Source organism: Mustela nigripes, chromosome 8 (assembly GCF_022355385.1).
Source record: "Mustela nigripes isolate SB6536 chromosome 8, MUSNIG.SB6536, whole genome shotgun sequence".
Taxonomy (NCBI): Eukaryota; Metazoa; Chordata; class Mammalia; order Carnivora; family Mustelidae; genus Mustela; species Mustela nigripes.
Genome location: NC_081564.1, coordinates 22,474,110 through 22,498,806, shown reverse-complemented (window position 1 = coordinate 22,498,806; position 24,697 = coordinate 22,474,110). Strand labels below are relative to the sequence as shown.

At 38.6% G+C, this 24,697-nt stretch overlaps 1 protein-coding gene and 1 long non-coding RNA gene across 12 annotated transcripts in view; one reads left to right on the top strand and one right to left on the bottom strand.

The window, feature by feature from the left end:
- HORMAD2 (HORMA domain containing 2) overlaps positions 1-19,213 on the bottom strand; it is a 97,470-nt gene extending 78,257 nt beyond the window's left edge. Inside the window, exons 1-5 of one of the 3 annotated variants that reach the window (XM_059408803.1) lie at positions 19,136-19,213; positions 10,830-10,917; positions 4,086-4,227; positions 1,729-1,792; positions 1,105-1,141 (exon numbers count right to left, since the gene is read on the bottom strand). In XM_059408803.1, the coding sequence (XP_059264786.1) occupies positions 1,105-1,141; positions 1,729-1,792; positions 4,086-4,227; positions 10,830-10,880 (294 nt within the window). In that variant the 5' untranslated portion in view covers positions 10,881-10,917; positions 19,136-19,213. Of the gene's footprint in view, positions 1-1,104; positions 1,142-1,728; positions 1,793-4,085; positions 4,228-10,829; positions 10,918-19,018; positions 19,080-19,135 lie in introns of those variants that run through there. The other 2 variants (XM_059408802.1, XM_059408804.1) reach the window with 2 other exon arrangements.
- Positions 19,214-19,423: 210 nt separating this feature from the next.
- The window catches only part of LOC132023318 (uncharacterized), a 101,923-nt gene continuing 96,649 nt past the window's right edge, over positions 19,424-24,697 (top strand). For 6 of the 9 annotated variants that reach the window (XR_009405929.1, XR_009405926.1, XR_009405922.1 and 3 more), the window contains exon 1: positions 19,439-19,511. This is a non-coding gene — a long non-coding RNA (uncharacterized LOC132023318). Of the gene's footprint in view, positions 19,512-24,697 lie in introns of all 9 variants that reach the window. The other 3 variants (XR_009405930.1, XR_009405923.1, XR_009405927.1) reach the window with 2 other exon arrangements.

Sequence of the window (24,697 nt, the reverse complement as noted above, 5' to 3'; positions counted from 1 at the left end):
AGGCACAGCTGGGCCAGTGTATAATAGCTGATCATCCCCCAAGCATATGAAGTATCATTTCTCTTCTGCCATGGTCTAGAAAATCTTTGTGTGCACAATCCCATATCTGTTTTAATTTTATATCCCTTAGTCCCCCGGGTCAGTGTTGAATAAATCATAAAAAATAACTGTTCATTGAAAAAGGAAATGAATGAGTTCAACTAAATAATCCAATATAAGCCTTATTCATCTCAAAATTACTTAAGGGAATGAGAATTGAGAAGGAGTTAAAAGAAGATATAGATGGGGAAAGGAGGGGAAGCATGGTAGAAGGTTCATTTATATATATCTTGTCTCTTCAACTAGAACTAGAGCCTCTAATTTTTATACCCTTCATAGCAAGAAAGATCTGATACACTTAAAATTCAACCTGCATTTTTAAAAATTCAAGGTACAGGGGCACGTGGGTGGCTCAGTGGGTTAAGCCTCCGCCTTTGGCTCAGGCCATAACAGGGTCCTGGGATCGAGCCCTGCATCGGGCTCTCTGCTCAGTGGGGAGCCTGCTCCCACCCCTCCCACTCTGCTAGCCTCTCTGCCTATTTGTGATCTCTTGTCTGTCAAATAAATAAATAAAATCTTTAAGGAAATTTTTAAAGAAATAAAAATTCAAGGTACAATACTAGCTATTTGAGGAAACAAGTTATATAAATGCACAAAACACAGTTAACAAAATAACTAGCATAGAATAAAAACTAATTATTCAAGTCTGTTTTTTCCTTTCATATCTTGTGAATTGAATCACAACTATTTTGAACATGTTCAGTGTGCTAAATGAGAGATTCTTGTCTCCCCTGTCCCACATCCTTTGGATCTCTTCCAGTGACTTCAGAGGAAATTCTGTGGTCAAAAGATATGAGTATGTAAAAGAGAAAAATGAAGGTTTCCTTTCTAATTGATGAAAATAAGACATCAACGGGACAACAAAGACATAAAAAGAAACTTTCATAAATGCAAATGTAGGCACTAGTGTACTGTTAATACACAACAACAAAACAAAAACTAAATTTTTTTTAAGGTATAAAAGATAAGTCTCTAATACTGTTGCAAACTTAAAAACATTCTTACGTATCTCTTTTCCAAAGCATCAAAACAACCTTGGATCCTGTCAACAAAAAAATGTTTGATATCAATTTGGACAAGATGCAAAAGTCAAAAAAATTCCAAGAATAGAACTGATTTGTAATTTTTGTAAGCACATTAAATTGGTAATCATTTTACCTTTCCCACTTGAACATTTTTTTTTTTAAACTCCCAATGCCATTTAATATATCGGTAGATCTTTATAAGTAACAGGCAAGCAGTTTAAAGGTAGAGAACCACATCTTATTTTTCTTTTTGCCTCCCATAATGTTTAAGATACTGCCATGCATACGATGAGTAATCAAATTTTGATTGATATTTTTCTCTTTAAAAAATTTTTGTTATTGAAGTTGACATACAGTATAATATTTGTTTCAGGAATACAATATTTTTCTTTCTTTATACAAGTCCATTTTTTTCAAAAACAAAACTAAATCAGTATCTTAAAATTATATTGAATTGTTGTTGTAAATTTCTAGGAAACTGTGAAAAAAAAAAGAAAGGAAGGAAGGGTTTTAAGGGGAAATCTTACCAAATAAAATCTTATGGGTAATTTCAACCATGATAAAAATAATGTTGTTCAACTTTTGTGGGCTACCAATTACTTACCATTTGATAATATGCAGTGACCCAGGACATTTTTTATCTTCTCGAAGGATTTTTAAGCTGAGGTCTACAAAAAACAGAAAGAAATACAGTCTATTTTCCTCTACTAAAAGATAACTGTACTAAAATTGTCCATGCTAAAAAAGGGTATTTCCTTTAACTATTTTATTTATATAACTTAGTTTTATAGCTTATAAAAACATTTTGAATCTCTAAATATCTACTTTCAAAATAAGTCCTATGTTGAAAACTAGCTTAGTTCCAATTCTGATTATAGTCTAGTAGTCGCCCCTTCTACAATGCAGCACAATTTGTGTCACTTCTTCGCTTCTGTTGAATTCCAAGTAATCATAAGGGACTACTGAGACCATCTCCAATTTAAAACATGTACCTCGATCTCAAGTCAGTTCTCTCATATTTGTCTCCCCTAAATGAAAATAAAGATGAAAAATTTTCCCATGGGATTATTCTCCAATATTAATTTCCATCTGAAATTCAACTACTTTACTATAGGTAGAGAAGAATAGGAAAATTATATTAAAAGTTTTGACTACATCAGTCCAAAATCAATCCCTGATTCATTTATGACTTTGCATGTCACTTCACCTTTTCTTACTGTTTTCCTAAAATTGATGCTCCCTCTAACTCTATTGAGGTACATGAAAATTACTCCATGCTGGTATTGGTATAATACTTAGAGATTTCTAGAAGAGAGTAATATAGGAATACCGAGCATTTTTATGATGTATGTTACTTTAAGAACTGAGAGGGAGACATACAACTTCTACGAAAACTACCACAAAAAATAAAGCTCTAAATAATAATAATATTTCAACTCTGTTGAAAGAAAGGAAGGAACAAGGAAGGAAGGAGGGAAGGAAGAAGGAAAGAGCAAGGGAGCCTAAAATGGAGTCACTTGCCTCCAATGAGGAGAAGCAAACCAAAACGTAATTGCAGGAATGTAACCTTTAACCAGTCAGTCTGGAATTTCCTGATGAATACTTGTGAAGTAATCTGCATGGTAGACCCCTACCCTTCCCTCTGCATGGAAGGTGACCTTGCCTGACATAAACCTTTCTCTCACTAGTGACTTCCTTGTCCTGCCCTATTTCTGCCTATAACAGTCTAACAGTCTAACAATTTGTACTGCTCCTCAGAGCTCCTTTCTATTTGCTAGATTGGATGCTACACTTTTTGTGAATCACTGAATAGAACCAATTAGATCCTCAAATGTACTCGGTTGAATTTTGTTTTTTAACATCCATCTAGGGTAGTGATTGGCACACAATAAACCCTTAATTAATTACCCCAAACGTGTCTTTTTCCAGTTTTTCCCAATTCTGTTCCAAACAAGGAGAAATGCAACCATATTCACTATTACAGATTTATATTCTATAAACCAAAAGAAGACATGACACAAATGAAATTGTCATGATTGCAAATGTCATGCTCTTGTACACATGCACACATGCACTTCACTGATGCTAGCTAGTAGAGAGGACAAAATGTTAAGAAAATACAATTGGAATGAGGCCAAGGTATATCATTAAATACAGATGTGAGGAATTTAAAGTAAAGTTAGATCTTGAAAAGTGAGATCTTACAAGGAAACTTATAGCTCTCTCCATTTATTATCCCAAATGACAGTTCCCATTTTAGTGACAAAACAAGATTTTCTGAATTGTTATCACAATCCAGCTCTTTAAGCTAATAATACGATTCTAAAAAATTGAGGAGTCCTAGGTACATTTTTATCTTTCAATCCAAGACAAGGAAAGGAGCCAGAAAGTGCTTGTAATATAAGGAAATGAGATCATCAGTTTAAGATGCAGAAATAAAAGGGAGAAAAGACCTGGCAATTGAGAAAAGAAAAGTGCTGATTAGAATAGCGATTTTCTATCAATGCTAATCAACAAATGGGCTTGGCATAAATATACTGTTCTTCCAGCATATTTATATGTGTTAACAGAAAGAAGAGTTTTTCACCTGGCTCCATCAAATTGCCTCAATGCAAAAGTAAACCTCAAAGAACAAATTCAATTGAGGCACAAAATAGCACATCTATAGCACCCAAATAGATTTTGACCCAGCTGTTGCTTTTATAGGTATGGTTTAAAATTACTGGGCTTGTCTATACAGATTTTTCTTCTCAATCTGCCATTTGGTATCTAGCCAGGAGCTAATGATTCCTATAAGTAAAACCACTAAACATACTGAAATTAAAATGGAAAATGAATTAGCAAATTGGTCTTGATGAACAATCCATGAACTGGAATTAGCACACCGTGAGAACTGAAAGGTTTACTCCTGCCAAGTAGAGGAAAAGGCTACAACAGGCAAGGTAAATAGTTAAACTTTACCATCCAAATGGCGTTCTCCGTAAGAGCTCTCTGGAAACAGGCCTCTTAGATATGTTATACATGAGATAGAAGTAGCGAAAAGTTTCTTCACCATTATCAATGACTCATGCTCATTAGTGATTTGGGATGGAAAAACGGTTTCCTGGGGGGAAAAAGATGAAAAAGATTAGTTATTCTTTAATATATTCAGCCATCATGCCATTACCACAGATAATGATGGGAAGATTTTTTAAGACTTCAAATCTGATACCTTTATAGGTAATCAAAAGGAAACAGGGCTTTGAAAATGGCATTCAATTTGATCTCCACAGACAAGGCAGAGCAGAAAGGCAGGGAGAGTTACCCAGATAATTCAAGACTAGTATAATTTATTTCACAATGATCCACGGGTTTGAAGCAAAATTGGAGTTTTACTAAGATTACATAATCTCCTTCCCTTTCACACATTCCTCAGAATGCAAAGCAATCTGCCTTTTGTAACCTGCATTTTATACTATTCTCTCCAAAGTCATCAAGTATATCCTATCATTGACCTCTCCTGTCCTTTGTACTAACTTCTCTGCAGTTTGACACTTTGGCCCACATTTTCCCTCTTCTCTTTCAGCTGCCATAACACTGTTTTCTTTTGATTTTTACCCATCCCTCCACATCTATCTCAATCTCTTTATTTTTTCCAGTTTTTCTGACATTTAAACATTTAAATTCTGTCTTCGGTCCTTTTCTCTTTGCATAGTTCTCGCTTCTTGGGTATTGTCATCTAGTCTCACTGCTTCGGCTAAAGCCTATGCAGGCTGTTCTGAGCCCTACTTCTGTGTTTCTGTTCTGTGAACTCCTACACCTAGACCATTTTGCAGACCCCTCAAACTCAGTTAATCTCTGTCATCTTGATCCCAAATTTCATTGTCAGAGTGAAGAATCAGCCTCCATGCCAGTCATTCAGGCTAGAAGAAGAGTTGTCTTTGGTTTCCCTTTTTATTTCAAACCCCATTTCTAATCACTAAACCCTATAATTCTCTCTAAAGAAGTTCTCAAATGTATTTTCTCCTTTCCCTTCTCATTCTCACTGCCTTGACTCAGGGCATACTCACTTCCCCCCTTTATTACTGCGGCAGACCCTGATCTTCCTGCCAACAGTTCCTTTCATTCACTTTGTCCTTCATAGTGCCATCATTATCAACTTTATTTTTTTTAATGATTTTATTTATTTATTTGACAGACAGAGATCACAAGTAGGCAGAGAGGCAGGCAGAGAGAGAGAGAGAGAGAGAGAGAGAAGCAGGCTTCCTGCGGAGCAGAGAGCCCGATGCGGGGCTCGATCCCAGGACCCTGAGATCATGACCCGAGCCGAAGGCAGCAGCCCAAACCACTGAGCCACTCAGGCGCCCCTCATTATCAACTTTAAAGAATACAAAATTATTACGACATGACTAGTATTCATGTAGGATAGAGTTCAAGTACCTTAGTGTGGCACTGAGAACTATCAAAGCCTTATCCTTGCCTAACTCTCCTGCCTCATCTGCCATCCCCACCCCTCTGCCCCTATTCCCTATCACCTCCTGTGTCCCTTACCCTAGTTGTATGTAACTACTGTTCATTTACTATTCTACCACCATGTATCTCCATACTTTTGTGCTTTGCTTAAGCTAGAGTTCAACAGAATATTAAGGTTCTATAAAATGTCAGCCTTTCACAAAATGTATCAATATTAACAGTAGTTTCCTTCTAAATTTTATGTGTGTGTATGATATATTGAAAAATATATACAGTTATTCTTTTTTTTTTTGAGATTTTATTTATTTATTTGACAGAGAGATCACAAGTAGACAGAGAGGCAGGCAGAAAGAGAGGGGGAAGCAGGCTCCCCGGCTGAGCAGAGAGCCCAATGCAGGGCTTGATCCCAGGACCCTGGGATCATGACCTGAGCCGAAGGCAGAGGCTTAACCCACAGAGCCACCCACCCATATACAGTTATTCTTAAATGACTAGATAGTCTGCCCTAAGAAACAGTGTGCTATATTAGGAATGTTGTAAGACAGTGACAGATGAATGAATTTTACTTCAGTGTATAAGAATTATCTAGGGGTACTGGGGTGGCACAGACAGGTGAGTGTCCAACTCTTGGTTTTGGCTCAGGTTCGGGCTCCCCAAGAATCCCCTTGGGATTCTCTCTTCTTCTCCCTCTGCCCCTCATCACCCTGCTCTCTCTCTCTCTAAAATGAATATAAAAATCTTTTTAAAAAATTGTCTACTAAATAAAATAGAGTATTTGTTGATAGTTTGTTTTGTATCTTGTTATCATTTCAACTTGTTTGTCATATCTAGTATTGACTACGTACATGTATACAAATTAAAAATTTGATCATTTTTGTCACAATTAATTAGTCTGAGACTGCTTTTCGCTCTCTTATTTAATCCAAGCACAAAATATGTCTCATGAACTTCAGCTGGTATTGTGTCAATACATTTTAATTTTAAAATATTTTCCAAATATTGATGACTTAGATTATATTAAACTTTTTGTTCAAAAAGGCAACTTGTATGGGAGAAGATATTCTCAATACATACATCTGCAAAGGACTCATATCTAGGATATATGGAGAGCTCCTAAAATTCACTAAGAAAAAGACAACCAAAAAGAAAAATAGGGACAAAAGACTTGAATAGACACTTCACAAAACAGGATATCCAAATGGCCAATAAATTGTGCTCAAATGGGACACCAGTGTGGCTCAGCTGATTAAGCATCTGACTCCTGATTTCAGCTCAGGTCCTGAGCTCAGGGTTGTGAGATTGAGCCCCATGTTGGGCTCTGTGCTGGGTATAGAGCCTGCTTGGGATTCTCTCTCTCCCTCTCTCAGTCACTCCCCTGACCTAAACAAAGTAGTGCTCAAACGCCACCAGGATGTGCACATTAAAACCACAATGAAATAATATTATGCACTTAACACAGAGGCTAAAATTTTTAAAAAGTCAGAAAATACCAAATGTTGATAAAGATGTGAATCAGTCAAACTTTTTTTTTTTTTTAAAGATTTTATTTATTTATCGGAGAGAGAGAGGGAGCATGAGCGAGCACAGGCAGACAGAGTGGCAGGCAGAGGCAGAGGGAGAAGCAGGCTCCCTGCCGAACAAGGAGCCCGATGTGGGACTCGATCCCAGGACGCCAGGATCATGACCTGAGCCAAAGGCAGCTGCCCAACCAACTAAGCCACCCAGGCGTCCCACAGTCAAACTTTTAAACACTGGTTATAGAAGCATAATAAGTGAGCACAACCTCTTTGGCAAATTTGCTCAATGGTATCCACTAAAGCTAAATACTCGTAGGTATACACCTGACAGATATGCATACATCTCCCCACCAAAAGAACAGTCATAACACTATTATTTATAATGGACCCAAAATGGAAATTACTAATGTCCATCAACAAAAGAATGGATAAACAAATTGTAATATATTCCCACAACGGAATACCATAGAGAAATGAGAATGAATGATCTATAACTATACTTAACAATACTGATGATTTTCATACATAAAAGAAACCAGATACAAGTGACTACTATTGACTTCATTTATATAAGATATGAAAGTAGATGAAACTACTATTTCTACGCTGTCAGAAGTCAGGATGGTTACGTCTCTGATGATCTTAATCAAATTCAGAGCTCTTTTTACTATATTAAACAGTTTCAGCTGTTGAAGTTTTAATAATTCTGTTGCTTAGAGGCAGGTACTACCCAAAAATATGCCTTTGATGAAGAGGAACACCCAAAAGTTTTTCTTTCTTTTTTTTAAATGTATTTAAGTAGTCTCCATACCCAGTGTTGGGCTTGAACTCATTACCCCAAGACCAAGAGTCACATGTTCTTCCAGCTGAGACAGTCATGTACCCCAAAAACATTTTTTTTAAAGATTCATTTATTTGGGGGGTGTACACAGAGAGAATTTCAAGCAGACCCGACACAGGGCTCAATCTCACAATCCTGAGATCATGACCTGAGCTGAAACTGAGTCAGATGCTTAACCAACTAAACCCCCCAGGCACCCCCCAAAAAAACCTTCTATACTCCAAAGACATTCTAGTCTTTGCTAGATTTTGCTCTATAAGCTTTGTTCTTCTTTGGTATACCATATAGTGGCAATGAATGATCATATTCAGGTATTAAAAATACATAATAAAATTATTACTCTTGCAGTATGGAAGGAACTTTAGAGACAAATCAGTATGGATCTTAAAAGTCAGGTTAAGGAATTTATGCTTTATTCTGCAATCAGTAGAAAGTCAGGGGATTTGATCAGGAGTGTGAGTAAAATAATTATTTTAGTAATTAATATTAAGCTATAAGTAGAAGTAGGAAAAACTGAAGCTGAAGGACATCAGGTGTGCATGTGGTGTGCATATGTGTATGTGTGCATTTAAAATTTTACAGAAAATTGTTTTTGTATTCACAGATTCTGAGAAATTACGGTTCCTTTGAGTAATTGAGAAGTAGCTGGCATGGCATGCATATATAGTAACTTACTGAAAACTTGCCAAAAGTTAGAGGCAATACTACTTGAGTAATAACCATTTGTAGAATTAAATAACCTGAAAGTATAGAGACACTTATTTTTAATATAGGATCTAAAAAGCCATTTGTAGTAATGAAGATCAATAGCTGAAAAAGCCCTCTAGAGTTCTATTATTTCTCTATACTCCAGAGATTTTTTTTTCTTAGCTCAATGATCTAATGCTTTAAGGGTCATCATCGATGTTTTTATAAATGTCTAATACATGAGGGGCACCTGGGTGGCTCAGTGGGTGGCTCAGTGGGTAATCTCTGTCTGTCAAATAAATAAATAAAATCTTTAAAAAAATGTCTAATACATGAAAATACTATGACTTGATAATAGAAAACACTATTATAAATTATTATTATTTTTTAAATTTTTATTTATTTATTTGACAGAGAGAGAGAGAGATCACAAGTAGGCAGAGAGGCAGGCAGGGACAGAGGAGGAAGCAGGCTCCCTGCTGAGCAGAGAGCCCGATGCAGGGCTTGATCCCAGGACCCTGAGATCATGACCTGAGCAGAAGGCAAAGGCTTTAACCCACTGAGCCACCCAAGCGCCCCTATTATAAATTATTTTAACAAGTTAGTGAACTAATGACGTAAGTTATGTTTGACTGCTTAGCTGTCCAGTTACACCACCTAAGACCAGTTAACTTTACTTCTTTGCACTTCAGTTTCCTCCTTAATGTGAGGTTTAATTGAAATAATAATATAAAGCCCTTGGCATAGTGCCCAGTACAGGGTAAGTGCTGAATAAATGTTAGCTTCTATAATTGTTATTCTTGTTTTAAATATTAAATAGCAAAATCATACAGTCACTTAAAATTTCCTGGGAAAAGTAGTTCATACAACCCAAACTACAAAGATCTGTTTACATCAAAAACTCAATTTGTTAATTTACAGTGAGAAAAATAACTGCCAAACTGATTGCAATTCATATACCCAGTTCAGCATCTCCCCCTAGGAAGGAAGCCACTTAGGAAACCAAATGGGATCAGGAATCCAGTGAGTATACTGAATTTGAGTCAGAAAAATGATGGCTTTCTCTCTGCCCTAATTCTCCTTCAACCTTAATCTTGTCCCTTTTTTGCTACTGCTTAATATTCCTAAAACAATTGTTTTATTCACTTTACTGATCAAACCCACTGACTGTCTATTGACTGAAGAATAAAGCATAAATTCCTTAACTTGGCTTTTAAGATCCATATTAATTTGTGCCCAAAGTTCCCATTCAACTTTATTTCCTACTTCTGTCTAACATGAGGTCTCTCAACTCCAATAAGGATGGATTCTTCATTATTTTCTAAAATATGCCATGTTCATTTTTCATTTTGAGCCAAGGCACATTGGTAGGTTTTCCTCATAGAATTTTCTTCTCTCTTCTCTACTCAAATCCTTTATATTATTCAAAGTCCACCTTCAGTCACATTTCCTTGATGAGTAATTCACAAACCATTTAAGTCTATACAAAATCTCTAAATTCCTATTACTTGTATTGCTTTACTCTTTTTCACATATAAGTAATACACATACTGCTTTGTAAATTGGCTTAACTCCTCTAAATCATAATTCCCCTGTCAGATTCTAAACTTCTAGAAGATAAAGACTTTTTTATTCTCTCAGAGAATAACACCATATTATATATATAGACACACACACACATATGTAAATACATATATTATATAATATTGAGCTCTCGATTAATAAATGCATGATTCATTAATGAATGTCTTGGGGTAAGTTAAACCCGCCCTTGTGAACCCAGAAAGGTTCCTTGGCTTTGGCATGTTACCCCAAGGTCCCAGCCTCCAAGTTCCTCTCTATATTCTCTCCTCAGTTCTTATAATTATATCATAGTACCTATCAGAAATTTCCTAACTGCTTCAGAGTAAATGTCTAACAAAAAAAAATTCTCTTTAAACATCTCTTTTGTTTCTGACTTCTTTCACTCTAGAAAATCTAAACATATAAACATGAAATAAGCACCCAGTTACTTTGTAGAAATGTATCCTAATTTCTTGAACATTCTCAGCCCATTACACAGTTAAAATATAGACATACTCTGACAAAATATTATGTGCCAATTAACTGATAAAACTGCTGTTTTAAAAAAACACCAAAGATTAAAGTCATGATTCTGAACTAAATTACTAAATAGCCATTGATTTTCTTTTAATTCTTAGTAATTACCTTAGATGCTTTGTGAATTTTGATAGAGTGAGAGAGCTGAGCAGTGGCCATTGTAATAATGTATCAGGATTCTTTTGATAGGTCAAACCTGTGGGGGGTGAAAAGAAAAATTAGAGACTTTGCCTAACATAATGCTTTTTGTGAATTTTCCAAAGAAGACCTACATATAATTAGCATTTGACTGTATTCTTTGGAAAATTAGTTTAATGAACATTTTTATCTCTCCTACCCATTTTCTATGAACTTAGCATAAGGGCTCTGGATTAGTTTTTTCAACCACCCAGTGAGAATTTAGGTTGATTTGCCTGTTCCCACATACATTTGGGAAGAAAAAATAAATTGTAAATCACCTACAAATTTAACAATGTATTATACTCATCATTGTTATTCTCTTAGAGTCCAACTGTGCTCTGTATTTAGCAGAGGCTCAAAAACATTTCTTGAATTAACTTTACGGGTAATTGGTTTTCAAAGGTAACTCAAATGTTAAGATTTATACTTTATACCATTAGGGTGGCTATGTTGGTGAGGATGTAGAGAAATTGGAACCCTTCTGCACTGGTGGGAATCATACAGCTGCCTTAAAAAACAGTATGGCAGTTCCTCAGAAAGTTAAACAGAATTACCATATTAATCAGCAATTCCACTTCCAGGTATAAACCAAAAGAACTGAAAGCAGGGATTCAAACAGATACTTGTACACCAATGTTCACAGCAGTATCATTTAAAATATCTAATAGGTGGAAACAACCCAAACGTCCATCAACAGTTAAATGTTTTTTTTTAATGTGGTATGTACAATGATATATACAAGCCTTAACGAGGAACAACATTCTGATGGCATGCTATAACACGCATAAAACTTGAAAACATTATGCTAAATGAAATGAGCCAGACACAGAAGGACAAATACTGCATGATTTCACTTTTATGAGGTAGAAGTACCTAAAGTAGTCAACTTCATAGAGACAGAAAGAATAGAGGTTACAAAGAGCTGGAGGGTAGAAGGAATTGGATGTTTAAAAGGCACAGAGTTTCTGTTCAGGATGACAAACATTTTCTAGGAATGGATAGTGGTAATGGTTGCATAACACCATGAATGCACTCAGTACCACTGAATCTTATACTTGAGAATGGGTGAGGTAGTGAATTTTAAGTGCATTTTAACACAATAAAAATATTAATGTTAAAAATACATCTAATTTTGGGGGACCTGGCTGGTGCAGTTGGTGGAGCATGTGACTCTTGATCTTGGGGTCATGGGTTCAAGCCCCACATTAGGGGTAGAGTTTAGTAAAAAAATAAATAAATAAATAGGGGCACCTGCGTGGCTCAGTTGTTAATTAAGTGTCTGGCTTCAGCTCAGGTCATGATTCCAGGGGCCCTGCATCAAGTCCCTGCATTGCAGAAGCCTGCTTCTCCCTCTGCCATTCCCCCTGCTTGTGTTCTCTCTCTCACTGTGTCTCTCTCCATCAAATAAATAAAATCTTAAACAAAAATAAAGATAAACAAACAGAACAAAGTTCTATTTTAAGTTATAAAAAAAATCCATCCAGTTCACTTTTATTGCTTCACTACCATTAAAAAAAGCAGCAGCAAATTTCCCTTTTTCTTTTCAAAGACCTTAATTTAATTTATACTGTGGCTTCTTTTCAAGATTTTGTGTAGTTCTGACCAATATATTTGTAAAATAACCCATCTAAAGTAATTCCATTCTGGATCTCGCAGGATAGCCTGTGACCTTTTTGGTGTATAGATTCTGGATGATTTTGCAAATAAAAGAAGGCAGAATTATTTGAGGATGCTGCCACAAGATGGTGTTAGAGATTATTAACAAGTACTACTTAATTTCTCTCAATTTCTTCAGAGCAACACTAGGGGACACTCTTTTACAATATCTTACAGGACACTGAAAACCACTTAATAGTCCTTTAGTCCTTAAAAATTCCAAGGTATCTTTTGTTGACTTCAGAATATGACCTTCATTTCTATGTATAACCTTCAAATCTAACAACACAGAAACTGTTTCCCTTGCAACTTCAAGTAATAAAATGAGCAAAATAAGTAACTACAATAGTTTAAGCTCTAGTTCTGGCCCCTTAAACCATATAAATGCCCCCTACTGGGGTAGTTATTAGCCTTAGAGACAATAAATAATAATAAGAAGAATTTTTAAATAGATTTCTACATTGATTTTTTTTTTTTTTTTTAAGTAGTCTCCATGCCCAGTGTGGAGCTCAATGCAGGGCTTGAACTTAAAACTCTGAGATCAAGACCTGAGCTGAACTAACAAGTCAGACTCTTAACCAACTGAGCCACTTAGGGGCCCCACTACATTGATTTTTTTTTTTTTTAATTTCTCTATGGGGGTATCTGGCTAGCTCAGTCAGTAGAGCATGCAGTTCTTGATCTTGGGGTTGTGAGTTCAAGTCCCACATTGGGTATATTGATTACTCAAATAAATAAACTTAAAATTATTTTTCTCTGGTCATAAAACATTCTGGTGGCATTTTTAGAGAATCAAGCCCTAGGGTGCCTGGGTGCAAAGTGGTTTGAGTGTCTGCCTTCTGCTCAAGTCATGATCCCAGGATCCTGGGATCGAGCCCTCAGCCAGGGCCAGGCTCTCTGCTCAGCAGGGAGTCTGCTTCTCACTTTTCTTCTGTGCTCTTCCCTCTCTGTCAAATAAATAAAATCTTTAAAAAAGAGAGAGAGAACCAAGCCCTGAAAAAAGCATCATTCAAATAGAACATAATGCATTATTACATCTATACTAGAATGTACAGATAATCTGGATTAAACTGATACTATCATTGAAAACTCCAAGGCAATCAGGGCACTTGCTTTTGTTGTTACTGCTGTTGTTTTGTTTTAAAGATTTTATTTATTTATTTGACACAGAGAGAGAGATCACAAGTAGAGAGGCAGGCAGAGAGAGAGGGGAAAGCAGGCTCCCTGTTGAGCAGAGAGCCTGATGCGGAGCTCAATCCCAGGATCCTGACTCAATCCCAGGACCCTGAGACCATGACCTGAGCGGAACGCAGGGGCTTAACCCTCTAAGCCACCCAGCCCCGCCATGGCACTTGCTTTTGAGAAAGAATTCAAAGCTAGTCCCTATTAGCATTTGGTAAATACCTAAGAAATTAATATTCATAAAATGAGTAAAGTTAAAGTTTATATACATATATGTGTGTATGAAGAGAGAAATAACCAGTAGTATAATATAGTAGAAAGAGGCTTTGGGGTTAAGGAACGTAGGCCCATATTCTGCTCAACTACCGAGTAGCTCTGTGACTTAGTTAAGTCACCCAATCATTCTGGATCTCAGTTTCCTTTTTGCAAAATAGAGACAATAAATCCAACTTCTCAGGGCTCTTACAGTGTTTATGAGGGCATGTATTCATCTGGAGTGCATACATAGCCTAATGGTTAAGTACACACACTCTTCTGGAGCCATACTGCCTACAGCCAAATTTCAGTCTGCAATTAACTTGCCATTTCATCTTGGGCAAATTGTGTGCCCCCGTGTCCCCATCTGTAAAATAAGGACGATCCTAGTACCTGCTTCATTGGGTTGTTGTGAGGACTTACTTAGTCTTAGACTTACGGGGCACTTGAAACACTGTCTGACAAATATTTTCATTATAAGTAACAAAGCATATTTATTTTTTAAAATCTTACGTTAGTATTTGAACTCCTAGTTTTCTACTGGCCTTCTAGTTGTTCTTTCTCATTCTCTACTTCACACTTTTTCCCCTGCACATTTTTGAGTGTTTGGTGTTCAGGGCTCTGTACTAGGAGCTCCTTTTTTTTTTTTTTTTCCCTTCATCTTCCTACTTCTAAACACGCCCTCCCTGGATGAATAAATACATTTTCATTGTTTCAATTACTATATCCATTCTAATGTTTTTTTTTTTCTTTTTAATGATTTTTTTTTTTTTTTTTTTCGTTAAGATTTTATTTATTTATTTGACAGACAGAGAACACAAGTAGACAGAGGCAGTCAGATAGAGAGAGAGGGAAGCAGGCCCCCTGCCGAGCAGAGAGCCCGATGCGGGACTCGATCCCAGGAACCTGAGATCATGACCTGAGCCGAAGGCAGCAGCTTAACCCACTGAGCCACCCAGGCGCCCTATTTTAATGATTCTTAAATGTCAGAAGCCCAGGTCTTTCTGGGGAGTTAGAGATCTGTACCTCTACGAGACAGTTCCACTTTGATGTTCCCAACACATCTAAATGTCAATTCTTTTCTCCCAAAACCTATTCCTTTTCCCTAGCTCAATGTCTCCTGCAAATAACATCATCAAATACCTAATTTCTCAAGCCTAAAAACTATGACTCAACCCTGACTTTGCCTCACTTACACATCTAGTCTTCTTAATATTTATCAAATGTGTCCTTTCCTCACTTTACACAAGTTGTTGTTATCTCTGCTTTAGATGAGATTAGACTCATCTTTTGCTACCAGTCTGCTGGTCACTGATTCTGCCCTTCTCCAGTCTGTCCTTTGTATTGCAGCCAGAGTTTTCTTTTTAAATTGCAAACTTGATTATGTAACTCTGTAGCCTGAAATTCTTTAATGGCTTCCCACTGCCCTCAGGATAAAATTCAAACTCCTTAAGGTGGCTTCAAGATCTGGCTCATCATGCCTCCCTAGGCACATCTCTAACCATTTTCCCTTACACTTTAATGCATCAGTTTTTCTTATCAACATTCGTTACCCTAAACCATATTCTCTCCAGCTTTCAGGTTTTTGCAATAATCCTTCCACCCAAAACCTTCTCCTTCATTCTCAATTCCTACTTATCTCCTAGATATGGAGTATAGTGTTCTCAAGGAACTATTTCCTTACTCACCACCACCACCAAGTTGGGTTATGTGCCCATTGTAACATATTCACTATCATGGTTGCATTTATACATCCATCCCACCCTGTCTGTGAGCTAACATGAGGGTAAAGTTGTGTCTGTCTAGGTCCTTCTTTATTTTTTGTGTTTTTTTTTTTAAAGGTACAATTTAGTGAGTTTTAGTATATTCATAGTTTTGCAACCATCACTACTAATTCCAAAAGATTTTTCTTATCCCAAAAAGAAGCCCCACGCCCATTACCAATCACTTCCTACTCCCCCTCCCCTGCCCCCTTGCAACCACTGATCTACATTTTATCTCTATGGATTTGCCTATTCTGAACATTTCACATAAATGGAATCATGTAATGTATGACCTTTTATGTCTGGTTCAGCTCATTCTTGAATCCTTAGCACCATCACAGTATTGGAACAAAATAGATGCTCAATAAATATTTGCTGGATCAATAGAGAGTTAATACAAGAACAAGGAAGTATTAAGTATCTAGAAAAGAATTACAAATTATTAGAGATAGAAGGAGCTTTAAATGTCATCTAATACAAACATCTAATTTTCTAGATGAGGAAATCAAGGTCCAGAGAAGTCAACTGACTTACTCAGGGTCAAAAACTTAGTGATAGAACTGAGAATAAAATTCAAGAAACTTTGACTCACAACTTAGGGGTTTTCTATAATGACTCCCTAAAATGAAATTCCTTTTTTGTTTCATTCCTTTTAAAATGATGCACTACCAGTGTCTTCCTAGTTGTGGAGCTTGCTTGCTTATTTCTAAACACAGTAGTGTCTTTTTCTGTTGTTCTAGAATGAGCTTGCTTTAGAATAGCAAAACATATCTAAATAATTTTTTTTAAATAGACAGGCTCTTTTCAACCTCTAATTATTCTGTTGCTACTGTTTTTTTCTCTTTGAGCAGTTGTTTTGTGGAAGTTTCCTATTCAAGTACAAACTCCTGTTTAGTTTTGAAAGCTCACAAGCTGACAGCCCCAGGAGGTATGACACTACAGATCATGTACTCTCAGAGAATAACTCTGATGTTTTTTTATCACCTTTTTCTAACTCATTATCTAAAGGCTTAGGAGAGATTTCATATTTATGGATTTTAAGAGCAGAACTCTAACTTTCAACTGTCTTTCACTTATATGTATTTGTTTGCATATTTGACCCACAAACATCTGAAACTTCACAGGGCAACAATAATCATTCACTTTAGTACTTGATATGTCCACTCTGTGACAAGAATTATGATTTGAAGAAGGAGGTAAGATTTCTGTGCTTTCTCAGATAAAGACTCATGCTAGGTTTACCTCTTGACCTACATCTCAACTGCCCTATTTATAATGGTGATACAATTGCTTACTCTTTTACCCTGATACGTGTGAATCCAAGATTCAGATAAAGATTAACCAGCTATTGTTCAGCATATTAAAGCCTAAGCCATTCCCTGCCCCCTGCCTTTGGCCATTCTGAGTGAAGCAAAAACCAGTTTTATTATGTTTGCACAAAGACAGTAATAGTTGATTTTCTAATGCTCCTCACACATCTTCCCCAATCTTCCAACACCACCTTTTTTTTTAAGATTTTATTTATTTATTTGACAGCTCTCAAGTAGGCAGAGAGGCAGGCAGGGAGAGGGGAGGAAGCAGGTTCTCTGCGGAGCAGAGAGCCCAATGCGGGGCTCGAGCCCAGTCATGACCCGAGCTGAAGGCAGAGGCCCAACCCACTGAGCCACCCAGGCATCCCATCCAACACCACTTTTTTAACAAGAAAATCTCCCTTCTATCAAATGAACAATATCTAACTGCTGGATTCTAAAATGCAACTAGGTGACCTTTCTTGCCTGATACAAAGGACAGCTTTACACAAAGAAAGTACATTTTGACATAAATGGGCTCAGCGTCATAGACTTGGAAGGGAAAGGAGAAATAGATAATCCAATCCCTTCATTTTAGAGAAAAGGAAAGTCAATTTAGTGGAGGAAGGATAGCCTTTTCAACAAATAGTACTGGGGCAACAGTACATCCATAGGCCAAAACAAAACAAAACACCCAAAAACCAAAACAAACTCTCAACCTAATTCTCACACTATATACAAATATTAATTCAAAATGGGTCATGGATTTAAATGTAAAATATAAAACTATAAAGAAGAGGAAAGTGAAGTCCAGCAAAAGAAATTGGTTTGTCAGAGGTCACCCAGTTACTCAGAGGCTTCACAGAGTTTGCTTCTGTAAGTTATTATTCACCATTTTAACAAATCCCATTTGGCTCTAATTCCCCCTTTCCACACTCACTCAGAGAAAATGGTTTCCACTATATTAACTGGATATTTGTTCATGCTCTTTTGGTTTTTTAATATCTTCTTCGGGCTACTTCAATTATTCATTCATTCAACATTTACTGGGTGACTACTATGTGCCAGGCACCGTGTAGTATTGCAAAGATGTAAAATACTGCTCACATATCAAGAGATTGATCATCAGTTGGGGAGAAATTAGACTCAGCCTAATTAAATAAAAAACTCCTGTAGGGGCAAGAACCGTGCTTTATCTCCGTTTTCACCAGCCAAGTGCACCGTGTACTGCACATCCCGTCCCATGCGCTGCACATTTGAACACAGGTCGGTGATTGGCTGATCTTGCATTTCAAGACATTTTCTCCCCCTGTACTGTTTGGGGAACTAAAGTCCATGGAGATTAAATGGCACGTCCTGGAAAAGGTAGCAAAGGAGCAGAGGCCATTCCGTGGGGACCTATCCCCAGCTCTGTCACCTCTTGGGTCTGCGCCAGGCATTGATTTGGCAGAACAAATCCGTGGCTGGAGAAAACGTGACCTAGCCAAGATCACCCCAAAGCTCCACTCCCGACCTCCAGCAATACACAGACATCGTTGGCCTAACCCACTGCTTGGCCGCTAATTACCGCTGTTGCTTGCTCACCAAGACTCACTCCTTCCCACCCAAATCTGAATACAATAGCTACCTTGATAGCGGGAATGCGGGTGTTCCCACTACTATTCTCTCCGCTCTTCCCCCCCATCTCCCCCCCAACCCCGTTACATGTGAAATTTTTCAAAGTCGAGAGCTGAGGGCGGGAATTGAAGGAGGGGGTGGGGTGCTATCTAGAAGCTTCCCTTTGTCTTTTTCCTCAGCCCCCACCTTCCCGTTTCTCCTCAGAGTACTTCGGGCTTCAGCGAAATACTTTCACATCAAACTTAAAGTCGCAAGGAAAAGGAAAAGGAAAGAAAAAAAATTAACCTAAGCCTAGAAACTGAGGACGCTCAAGCGCCCTCTTTCTCCCGAGCCCTAGCGTCTGGACAGCCCTCACCTCAGCTCGTCGACGCCTCTCTCAGAAGGGTGGCTACTCAACGGCCTTTTCCAGCCCAAACCCTCTCGGGCTCATGAATAGTCAACGAGGTCTTTTTGGGCGGGATGAGACGCTTACTCATGAATAATTCATGACAGCTCCGCTGCCAGCCTCCTGGGCGGTCCGCCCCGTTTGACTTCATGAATATGCAAAAAGGGGCGAGCGGCCGCTAACGGACCCCTCAAGGGCCCGGCTCCCTCAGCGTTAGCGTCCTCCGCGCCCGGCTTCCTTCGCCCCGGTTTCCCGGCCGCATGCCCTCGGGTCGCCGGCGCAGCGTCTCTGCTGCCGCCTTTCTCGCCCTTCCGAGGGCTGGCCCCGCGCTCCCGGGCCTGAGGGACCCGCGCGGGGCTCGTGACGCCACCCACAGACCCTGGCGAGGCCTTCCGCTCCCGGCCGCTCTGCCTGGGCAAACCGGTACGTCGAGGACAGCTTGGGGAGACGATTGACCACGCAGGTGAGGCGGTGGCGGGGAGGCCCTTGCGGGCCTATAGGGGCCTACGGTCGACGCGGGCGGGGCCAGGTGAGAGAGCCTGGAACTGGGACCCGGACCGGGGCGAGGGGGTGGGGCAGAGAGGTCTGAGACCAGCTCAGGGCGGCGTCGGGGAAGAAGCGTCTAGAGCCTTGGGGAACGGGTGTTAATGCGGAAGCCAGCAGCGGGAGCTAGAAGTCTTGGGGCAGAGGTTTTAATTCTTGAGGCATCCACTTCTTCCGTAGCATGGACCCCAGTTTGCATTATCTTGAACATGACTTTGAAACCTGACTTTGTTCTCCCCTTCCACTGCGCCTAATCCAGCCCCTTCCGCGCAGGGGTGACCCCCGTGAGCAGTTGGGTGGTGGGTCTCTTCAGATCGTTTCCCGCGCATTCGGGGACATAGTCACTACCTTGTGTACCTTTTCAGAGGTTCGCGGAGTCCCTTGAACCTCTGCGGTGGGATTTCCTTAGAGAGTGGCTGAAGCATGGGCCCACTTGAAACCTGTTTTTACTTTGTTTCTGCAGTAAAGGAAAAAAGACCCAAGTTGGTAAAAACATGAGTTAATAACAGAATGACGAAAACCATAACTTGGGCTGTAATGGTTCTTTAGTTAAGGTTTTCTCAGGTACTCTCCCTGCCACATTGTGACAACCCAAAAATGTCTCCAGACGCAGTCAGGTATCCATCCCCTGAGGGGCAAAATCGCCCTTGGTTGAGAATGACTGCTTTAAATCCTAAACTTTCCAGAAGTAATTGCTGTTTAAGCTCCAGCCTGGCAGATGGTCTGTCTGCTCCAGCCCTTTTGGAGTCAGTATTTAACCACTTCCTTCCATGCTGGTTGTCCTTGTTCCCATCTGCGCTCGGGTCTCAGCTTCCTGTCTCCAAAGAGCCTTCCTCCTCACCCCTATGCTAATGATAGTTCATCCCACCCGACCCTCTCTTATTACTGTTGTTTTCCTTCCTAAAATTTATCACAATCTGGATTTCATTTATTTGCTAATCTGTTTTTCTTCACCACTAAGAATGCAAATAAGCTTTAATAGAGGCCTGATCTGTCTGGGTCACTCTAGGATCTTCAGTGCCTGATACAGAGGGATCACTCAATCAGCATTGGTAGACTGAAAAAGTGAATTCCTTTCTCCCTTCTAAGAGCTTAGGTGGAGTTTCTTCTGCTCCTTGTCATTCTCATTCCTGCTCCTATTCATTCTCATTCCTCACTCCTGTGACCTTTGTTTAGAACTTGAATGGATGAATGAGCACCAAGAAGCTATGAGTCCAGTCTTCACTTTTCTCACTGACTTATCCCCTCCTTCAGGGCAGAAACTGTCCTTTATTATGTTCATTGAAGGTATTCATATAGTTGAAAGAACCAGTCTATGACTTAAGGAACAATATTAGACAATGAAAAATGGAGAGTGCCTCAGGGGGCTTTAGGAATTACTAGTCTAGTCCCTTACTTTACAGATCAGAGTTTTAAGTAGTTTGTGCAAAGTCCCTACACTTGCTAATACCAAGACCAAATCACAAGTAGGACCCATGGTCTTACACCTTTCATTTCAAGGCTTTTTTCTAATCTCTGGCCAATCTAGTTTCTGATTACTTTTCTGTGAAGCTGATTTACAACTGAAACACAAAAATCCCAAGCCAAAGACTTGCTTCTTGTCAACTAAAAAGCTTTTGAGCTTGTACTCTTCATCTTTTGATTAAATCTACCCCAGGTGATAATGGCCTAATGAACTCAAAAGTATGGTATGATATTCAATTACTCATTTTCTCTTGTACCTTTCAATAAGAGCCTGGAGATTGTCCCTGTCAAAGTATCTTGTTTGTTTTGGAAGGAAAAAATGCACATTGTGGGAGAAATTGATCATTGTGTAGAAATTTCCAAATAACCAGTTGTTAAAGTTTGGCCAAACCCTGTATCCAATAGTAAGAGAACATGTAAAACAAATTAAAACAGTGGGGAAGAGAATTTTTTTTTTAAGATTTTATTTATTTATTTGACAGAGAGAGATCACAAGTAGGCATAGAGGCAGGCAGAGAGAGAGAGAGAGGAGGAAGCAGGCTCCCTGCTGAGCAGAGTGCCCGATGCGGGACTCGATCCTAGGACCCTGAGATCATGACCTGAGCCGAAGGCAGCGGCTTAACCCACTGAGCCACCCAGGTGCCCGGGGGAAGAGAATTTTTAGTTGAGATGATTTTCATTGCCTTTCTCTCTTTAGACACATGTGCTGCTTCTTACTCTGTGTACCTGAAACAGTTGTTACTCCTCATTAATCAGTCCCTAGTTAAGCCCTTGTTTTTTGAGAACTAAAGACCAATTTCCTTCTCAGTTAAATTCAGGGTTTCGTCTTTTTCTCTTCTTGATCAGTTTATATAGGCAGTGCCTGGTTGGTAGAGTCTTGTGGTGTCATGCTCTCAGCTGTTAGGATTTTGCAGTTTTTTTTTCTGAGGCATCTAATAGCACTCTTCGTCATAGGAAGTAGATACTATTTTTCTGACTGATTGGAAATTTCCTGATGAAGTTCAGTGTAAGCTTGAAAGTCTTCTCCTAAAGATAGTTTACTTGAAGGTTGTCAAAAACAGACAGATTGAGACAAACCATAAGTGACTCTTAATCTCACAAAACAAACTGAGGGTTGCTGGGGGGAGGGGAGTTGGGAGAAGGGGGGGTGGGGTTATGAACATTGGGGAGGGTATGTGCTCTGGTGAGTGCTGTGAAGTGTGTAAACATGGCGATTCACAGACCTGTACCTCTGGGGATAAAAATATATGTTTATAAAAAATAAAAAAAATAGATTGAATATAAAATGTATTTTCAAGAGGAAATCTTTAGATGCATATCCCTCTTCAGTGTACACAATCATGATACCAAATACAGAGAAAAGACGGGTGCTTTCTTTACCCTATTTACTTTCAACTTTTATTAGAACTCTTAAATCGTAACTTCCAATCATAACACCACCATATTTATTCAAGCATTTATATCAAGCATTTATTTTGCACCTGCCATTATAAATCACTCTGCTTCGCATTTTGGGAACCAGAGAGATGATAATATGGTCTCTGAGCTGTGGAAGTTTACAGTTTAGTAAGAGAAGATACCTGTAAACACATTACTCATTGAGAAAATATTAATACAAATATCAGTGGAAGTATAAATTATAAGACAGGATGTAGAGAAGAAAGCTATGCATGCTAAATAATGAATCGAGACAGCTTCACAAAGGAGGTAGCATTTTAGGAGTTGAGCATGTGTATGTAATTTGCTTTGCTCATTCTTTGGCAATGGTTTGACAGTTTCAGACCAGTAAATGCAGACATTTTGCCCACCGCTTTAGATTTAGGAAAGAAAAGGAGGTGTAAGATCCTTTCTTTCCATTCCTGGTAGCAGCATGCTTTTGAAAGCTAAATGTTGTCTTAGCTATCCCAAATGCCTTATTCTTGGTTAAAAGGAGAGTGCCAGCCCTCATTTCCACAGTAGGGTGTTATTTTATTCTAGTCTCCACTGGGGCATATACTAGTCATGTGGTATGTTTGGGGGGGGGTCAGTGGTATTTATAAATGTGTTTATGAATGTGACTCTGGAGTCCTAGAATTTTAATTATCACTGAGAAGAGAGGCAAAATGACTTAAAGAACTGAAGTTTTGAATCAGGCCTCCATGTATAAACTGGCGATGTTGCCTAACTTATTTAGGGGAATTATTTTTTTATTTTTGAATTAATTTTTTAGAAAGATTTATTTATCTGAGAGTGTGTGCGCTTGCAACCTGAGGGTGGAGGGGTCGAGGGAGTGGCTGAAGGGGAGAGGGAGAGAGAGAATCTCTAGCAGACTCCCTGCTGAGCACAGAGCCCCAGGCAGGACTTGATCTCAAGACCCTGAGACCCTCATGACCCTAGCTGAAACCGGTAAATAGGTGCTCAAGAGACTGAGCCACTCAGGCGCCCCTGTTTAGGGTAATTTTTAGAGAGAAAGACAAAAAGAAAGGATTGCCAACTTGGCTTTAGCTTTTGAACGTGATCCATTCTTTCTCAGCCAACGAGAAGCCAGTCAGTATGAAATAAGCCTGTCAATATAAAATAAGCCCAACTATAAGATCTTAACATAAGCTACTGCTGCTTCTGCCCACACAGTCAATCTACAAAATATAATTCCGTGTGTAGGTGGCAATTTGTTATGGCCTTCATGCCCATTCAGAGTTGCATATTGATTTCTGCATCTTTTGAATTGATCTTTTCTAACTGGCAGAAGAATCTCCTTGTGGGTTGTATGTTTCTGGGGAAAACCTAGGGTTTAATGAACTGAATAGGAAATGACAGGGGCTATAAGTGACAAGCTGCTGCCTGCTTGAGTGCCCTGACTAAGACACGATGTCAAGGAAGGTAATAATTCTGAAACATTATAGAAATGCTCATTTGGCTACTTGGTTTTCTTTTCTGCTGACTATGAGGTTTTGGTGACATGTAAAATTATTTTATGCCTCCTAATGTTTATCATTTAATAGAAAAGGTTTCAAATGAAATAGATTTTAAACTGGCTTTACATGATTTTTACTTGCTACATCCGCACCGAGATCTGAGTCGAGGTGACTTTCAAAATTTACCGCAGTATTGATAGCCTATATTTTGAACCCCTTTACTTTCTACACATTTTGATGTTTGGAAAATGACAGTTACCAAAAACATTGTTTAGCACTCCTGTGAGAGCATAGTGTAGCCTCAGCCCTATGGGAGCCTTTTTTCTTCTCTTAGTTTATACTAACTCAATGATAATTGTTTAAGTATTAATGACCTCTGGTTGAGAAGGTCCTTAATTCAAGATTCAGAATACTTAGAGAATGACCTTAGAGAAAATTGAATACAAGTATAAGACATCTAAGGCAAACTTTTTTTCTTTTCTTTTTGTAAGTAATTGCCCCTTTATTTACTTATTTTTTACTTATTTATTTTTTAAGTAATCACTATACCCAAGGTGGAACTCAAATTCCTGACTTCAAGAGTCACAAGCTTCATTGACTGAGCCAACCAGGTGCCCCCAGGGCAGGCTTTTCTAACATCTCTCCTCATTAAACAAACAAAAAGTAATTCCTTTCTGCCAAGAAAAAAGTTTAACAACTGGAAAGTGAGTAAGGTATTACAGGAAGACTGCCTACATAGCTTTTAAAA